This window comes from Buceros rhinoceros, unplaced genomic scaffold, assembly GCF_000710305.1.
Source record: "Buceros rhinoceros silvestris isolate BGI_N320 unplaced genomic scaffold, ASM71030v1 scaffold24054, whole genome shotgun sequence".
Classification (NCBI taxonomy): domain Eukaryota; kingdom Metazoa; phylum Chordata; class Aves; order Bucerotiformes; family Bucerotidae; genus Buceros; species Buceros rhinoceros.
Genome location: NW_010407998.1, coordinates 20,117 through 25,887, shown reverse-complemented (window position 1 = coordinate 25,887; position 5,771 = coordinate 20,117). Strand labels below are relative to the sequence as shown.

The window sequence follows — 5,771 nt, the reverse complement described above, 5'->3', positions numbered from 1 at the left end:
GAGTGAGTTCCTTTCGGGTGTTAAGAGCTGCAGTTTACTATTATATTTTTGTGTGTGTGTGTGTGGGGACTGTCTTGCAGAAGATGGTGGGGGTGGTATGAAAACTGTTAATCTTGTACAGAAGAACTGAATAAATTGTTTCAAAGTTTCCAAAATGCTTTTTTTCCATCTCCTTCCCTCTAGTTTCATGACTTTGTTTTCAAGAATTTGTGTTTCAGCTCAGATGTTCATCTTTTGATCAGGGAGTCGTGAATTACTGACTGTTTTAAGTGAAGTCTCTTCAGTGGCGAGTGCATGACAGCTGTTTCTAGCCAGCGTGGGGGCAGAATTGCACAGTCTGGTTCCACGAGCTCCTGCTGGGGCCTGAAGTTGACATCTGCTGGAAGGAGCACGTGGGGTTCAGACCCTGGAGCAACTGGGGTGACCCTGCGTGATCCTTTCGTTCACAATGATAAACTTCTGGTGTTAATCCCCCAGAGCTGGGATGGCTCTGCAGGGAATGCTGACGGCAGAGGTTACTGGGGGCTGAAATTTGGGAGGAAGGAACTGACCATCCTCTAGATGTGGAAGCCCCGGTACCATCCCAGCATCATTCCCCGTTTTCCCTTTGTTAGTGCAGTTCACTCCTGTCTAATGCTGCTGATTAGGCCTAGCTCTAACGCTGCTCCGGCCATTTGCCTCTTGGGAGAGAGTCAACAGCGAAAACGAACAGTCTGTGTTTTATCATCTTTGGCTCTGAAATGGCATCTTCTTGTAAAGATCGAGACGCTGCTGAGTAAAGACCGACCACCTTCTGTTTGGAACCACTGCATTTTTATTGTGTACTATAAATAGAACTCCCCTCTATTTCCCACTCCCTTACGTAGGTAAATGAAACATGTAGCTGCACGTAACTCCACCCAGGAACACACCTGCAGAGATGGGGTTTAGCCACGATGGAAACGAACCGTCTTTTGAAGGCACTTGACGTTACAGCTGCAGGCTTTCTGCTCCCCTCTCGCGTGGGCAATGGTGCCATCTCGTCACATCCTCTTTGGTGACCTCTGTGGCATGTGAATGCTCCTCCTGGACCTACGGCTGATGCCGTCAGCTCTGCTTCCCTCTTCCCCAGCAGCACAGGCACGTAGGTGAATGAAGTGATGGTGTTCTGGTATTGAGGTGGTGATACCGATCTGAGACATGCGGCACACCTTTGGTTTTGTAGAGCTGGTCTTCTCAGAGGGCGATCCCATCAGTTAGTCGGTTGTCCACGATGAAACTGTCTGGCTTACCAACATGCAGCTGACATAACCAGCTCCTGCTGGTCACCTCGGAGTCACCTTGACCTTCAGTTTTTCTAATGAGTGCTTTGTACAGCTTTTTATGTGACTATGTGAGTATATGTTGAGGAAACTGCAGGTTCTGCTGAGTCTTTGGACTCCAGGAGCTTCATCGTCTTGGGTTTTGTTGGGTTGAGTGAGTGGGTAGGACTGAAGAGGGGGAGAAGGATTTGCTGTAGTCGTGACAAACGTGTTTTCCACTACTGGTGGTGCTTTTCTGCAGTGTGTGACAGCAAGCGGCGCGGCTTTGTAGCGTGGCTGGGGCAGAGGCTCTAGCTTTCTGGAGGACACAAAGGAGGGCAAGGATTTGCAGTGATCTGGTAGGCTAACAAGGGGGGCAGCTCCGGCCAGCTGCTCATAAGAAAAGGTTTCTAAAGTGGAGGGAGCGCTGTGGAATTGCTTCCGGACACCAGGACTGCCAACTCCTGGATCGACATCTCCTTGTTGAGGTAACTGTTGTACTGAGCCGTGGTTAACTTTCCGTTCTTCAAGGCGTCCTCAATCGAGAACTCCCTACCAGACTTCCTGTCGAGTATCACGGACGATTCCCCATTTGGACCCTTTATTGAGATCTCCTCCCAGTCACACTCTTGACTCTTCAGTTTGACAAACAGGCTCCATTCGATGAGGCCAAACACGTGAGCTTCCTCAGGAGACATTTCTTTTCCTGTGTCGGGGTCAATGACCACGATGGAGCGCCTCAGGTGGTTCTCTCTTTGTTCCCTCTTGATCGCCACTGTCTTGAGGCGATTCTGGAGCTGCTCAATCTCCGCGTCTTTTTCTCGCGATAACTGCTTCAGATCATCTAACTCTCTTTCCAGAGCTTGGAATCTGGAGTCCAGGTTTATCCCGCTGTCCATGTGGGTTATGTTTCTCAAATCCCGAGCTTCTGTTGCTGTGAGTTCAATCTCTGACTGCAGCCTCCTTGTTTCCATCAGCAGGTTCTGTTTCTCAAGGTGCAGTTTGTGATTCTCTTCCCTTAGTAAGTCCAGCTCCTTTGATGACTTGGAGTTGTTGAATTCCACCTCGGACAGCCTGGTTTCGAGGCGGTTGATATCTGCATCTAGCTCCCTCTTACGCCTACTTTCTTCCTCCAGATTGCTCTTCAGCTTTTGAATCTCATACTCCGTGTCTCCTTTGTCCACTTGGATGCTCTCTGAAAAGACCACTTTCTCTTTGACCTCCATCTTCTCCAGAGAATGGAGCTTTTTTCTCAGGGCTTCTAGTTCAGTTTGCAAGACTTGTCTCCTGTGCTTCTCCTCTTCTAGCTCCAGCTTGAGGAGGGAGTGCTCCTTCTCTTGCTGGGGATCTTGCTGAAGGATCACTTTCTGTTTCACAGTCACTCGTTCTGTCGTCTCCCTCTCCTGTTCTTCCAGCTCATTCAACCTAATCTTCAGCCTCTGCACCTCCAGTTCGGCCTCTCTGCGGGCCTGTCTCTCCTTCTCAAGTTCTTCGAGCTGACGCTCTAGCTCGGATCGCCGCCTCTGCAGCTTGCGGAGCTCTTCACGGAGACCGTCGATTTGCTTCAGCTCACTCTCAATGCTCTGAGAGAAAGAGTTGACTTCAGCTTTCAAGGCAGGATCTTGCTCGTATTTCACTACTTCCTGTTGGACCACTTTCTCCTTCACCTGGGAAAGTTCTTCCTCCTTCTGTCTTACTTTCTCTTCCTGGAGTAGCCGCTCCCTCTCCAGGTCAATGTGTTTCATCTGCTCATCTGCTAGTTGCACTCGCAGAGACTCCACCTCCTCTCTAGTCTTGGGGTCTTCCCGGAACTGCAGGATTTCTTGAACAACTTCCTTCATTTGCACTTGAGGTTTGGTATCTTTCAAAGCTTGTATCTCTTGTTTCAGCTGGTAAATCTCCAGGTCAGCCCTCTCAATTGCTCCTGTCCTCTCTATGATTTCCTCCCGGAGTCGCTGTAGCTCCTTTTCAGTTTCTGGGTCGTTCTTGTACTTAATGACTTCTTTAATGACTTCTTTGACTTCTACCAGAGGCCCTCTGTTCCTCAGAGCAGCCAGCTCATTCTGACAGCTCTTCAGCTGTTCGTCACCACCTCGGCATCTCCTCTCCTGCTCTACCAGCTCCAAACGAAGGTTGGCAACTTCATTTTCAGCCTTGGGATCTGGGCGGACAATCTCACGCACTTTCTCCTGGATGACCACCTTGGCATTCTCTTCCTCCAGCAGCTGGATCTTCCTGAGCAGATCAGCCTTTTCTCGCTCATTGGAACGACCCTTGGACTTCTCATCTTCGTACTGGCGCCGCAGCTCATTCACCTCTCTCTCAATGGCTAAGTCCTTCTCTACCTTCAGTACCTCCTTGACAGTAATTTTACCCTCGGCGATGGCCCGCTCCTTCTCAAGACGTTTGAGCTTGTCCTGGAGGAAGCTGAGCTCTTCCTCGTGCTTCTGCCGAAGGGCGCTCTCCCTCTGCTTGCTCTCTTGCAACATCCGGAATTCCATCTCTAGCTGGGGATCGTTCTGCAGCTTCAGCACCTCCTTCTCCGTTACCTTCTCCTGCTCTTTGTTCTTCTCGCTGGACAGCACAGCAATTTGTTGGCGTAAAAGCATAACTTCGTTCTCTCTGGTTCCTTCCTCCCTCCTGAGCTCTTCCAATTCTTCTTTGAGTTTCAGGATTTCATCAGCTTGAGCCTTATCTTGTTCAATACGTAGAACCTCTTTCACTATATACTCCTGCCCTCCTTCCCTCTTCTCGTGCTCCAAAATACGCAGCCTGACTTTCAGAGCCTCCAGCTCATCCTGGAGCACCTGGTTCTTGCGCTGCTCTTCTGCTAGGCTCTGCTGCAGCTTGTGGAAGCTCTCCTCCAGCTGAGGGTCGGGCACTTTCTTCACCAGTTCTTTCTTAACAACAGTTTCTTGGGGCTTCTGGTTTTGCAGGTGGATGATGTTGTTCTGAATGGCTCGGATCTCGGCTTCCAGCTGTTGCCGTCGCTGCGTCTCATCCTCAAGCTCTTTCTTCAACTTCCAGACTTCTTCCACGGGCCTTGCAGATGTTTTGGTCTGGACAAAGTCTTGTGTCATTTGAACCTCTGGTTGCTGTTGTTGGGGAAAAAAAAAAAAAGAATGTGTAGTCAAACCCCTCCCAGTACTACTATTTTGGTGCTTATTTTCAGTGCCTCCTGTGCCAAAATGGCAGGAGGATGTTGAGTTGGTTCACGGAGGTTGCCCACCGCTAACTGATTGGGGGTGTTTGCAGACAGGCTGCGTCTGCGCTGCCCTGTGGCTTCCCTGCGGCTTCCCTGCCTGGGAAACACTTTCTGCGATGCCTGTTGCTGTCAGAACAAAGCTTTTAGCCATGAGGGACACTAACCCTGACAGGGGTTTGGCAACAGAGTTCTTCAAAATGATGTGGAGCTTCCTAGGGTGAGTGGGAGGTGGTAGTGGGAGGCACAGGGGGGTTCTTGAGCTGCTTTAAGTGTCTGAAGGACGGAACGTGAGCTAGATTTGTTTCCAGTTCAACCCGCAGCAGCAAAGGCTCGCGGGTGCGTGACCGACCTGCCTGTCCTCTCGGTGTCCTGCTGCTCCCCAGGATCGCTTACCTGCCGCAGGAGGCTCTGAGCGAACTCCAGGTTCTGCAGCCTCTGCTTGTTCACGGCGTTTACCTCGGTGAACTTGGCTGCCAGAACAGCTTCCTACAGAACAAAGACGTCTTGAGTAGGGGTGGTGGAACCAGGGATGCTTGGTCAAGGCTGGCTGAATAGAAGCAGCAGGCCCTTGAGCAGTAACCTGGGGTGGTCTTCTGGCAGGACAAGTTTGAGGCAGGTAGCAAACATGTCCTGCATGAGTTAGTAGCTTGTGGCCTGCTCTGGCTGAAGTATTTCTGTCTGGCATGTGGTGGTGAAATCTCATTGCTGGTTAAAGTCTTGGGAGGGGAAAACTTTCAGGGTTTTGGCTTTTCTCCCCCTTCCCCTTCCCGGAGGGACGTGCTAAGTCCAGCATCTTCCTGCTCCCATTCTGGCCAGCCTAGTCCAAAAACAATTGGTGGGATGACGGAAAATCCCTTCCTCCCCCGATTCTCTGCCCTCCCTGCGGTCCCCTCTGGGCCCAGGGTCCCTGGTGGTGGGTGTGACTCTTTGCAGAATCCCCGTGGATGCTGTCACCTGCTTTAGCCACCCCCTGTTTACCTCCTCTTTCACTTTGGCGGCTGGGGACTGGAGCCTGGGCTTCTTGCTCGTGTACCCATTCCGGCCGTTCTCTAGGTCGAGGATGGACCGCAGCTTTTCTGCTTCCAACTCGTAGTCCTGTGGGAAGACGTTCCCAGGAGAAAAGAGAGATCACTGGTCCCCTTCACGCACAGGTCCCTCCCAAACCCTGCCTTTAGTGGCTTCTTCCCTCGACCTGTGTGTTAGGCACGTTACTGAGCCTGGTGGCGCCTGGAGCACTGCTGCCAGGCCCTCCCTGCAAGCTCCGAGCCAGGTCCTGTCTGTGCAGG

General features: G+C 51.3%; 1 protein-coding gene across 1 annotated transcript in view; it reads right to left on the bottom strand.

Moving 5' to 3' along the window:
• Positions 1–1,215: 1,215 nt before the first annotated feature.
• The window catches only part of PPL (periplakin), a gene marked incomplete at its 5' end in the record, with an annotated part of 17,284 nt that continues 12,728 nt past the window's right edge, over positions 1,216–5,771 (bottom strand). The window contains 4 exons of the mRNA XM_010134731.1: positions 1,216–1,368; positions 1,709–4,375; positions 4,879–4,971; positions 5,464–5,580. Of these exons, the coding sequence (XP_010133033.1) occupies positions 1,216–1,368; positions 1,709–4,375; positions 4,879–4,971; positions 5,464–5,580 (3,030 nt within the window). The remainder of the gene's footprint in view (positions 1,369–1,708; positions 4,376–4,878; positions 4,972–5,463; positions 5,581–5,771) is intronic.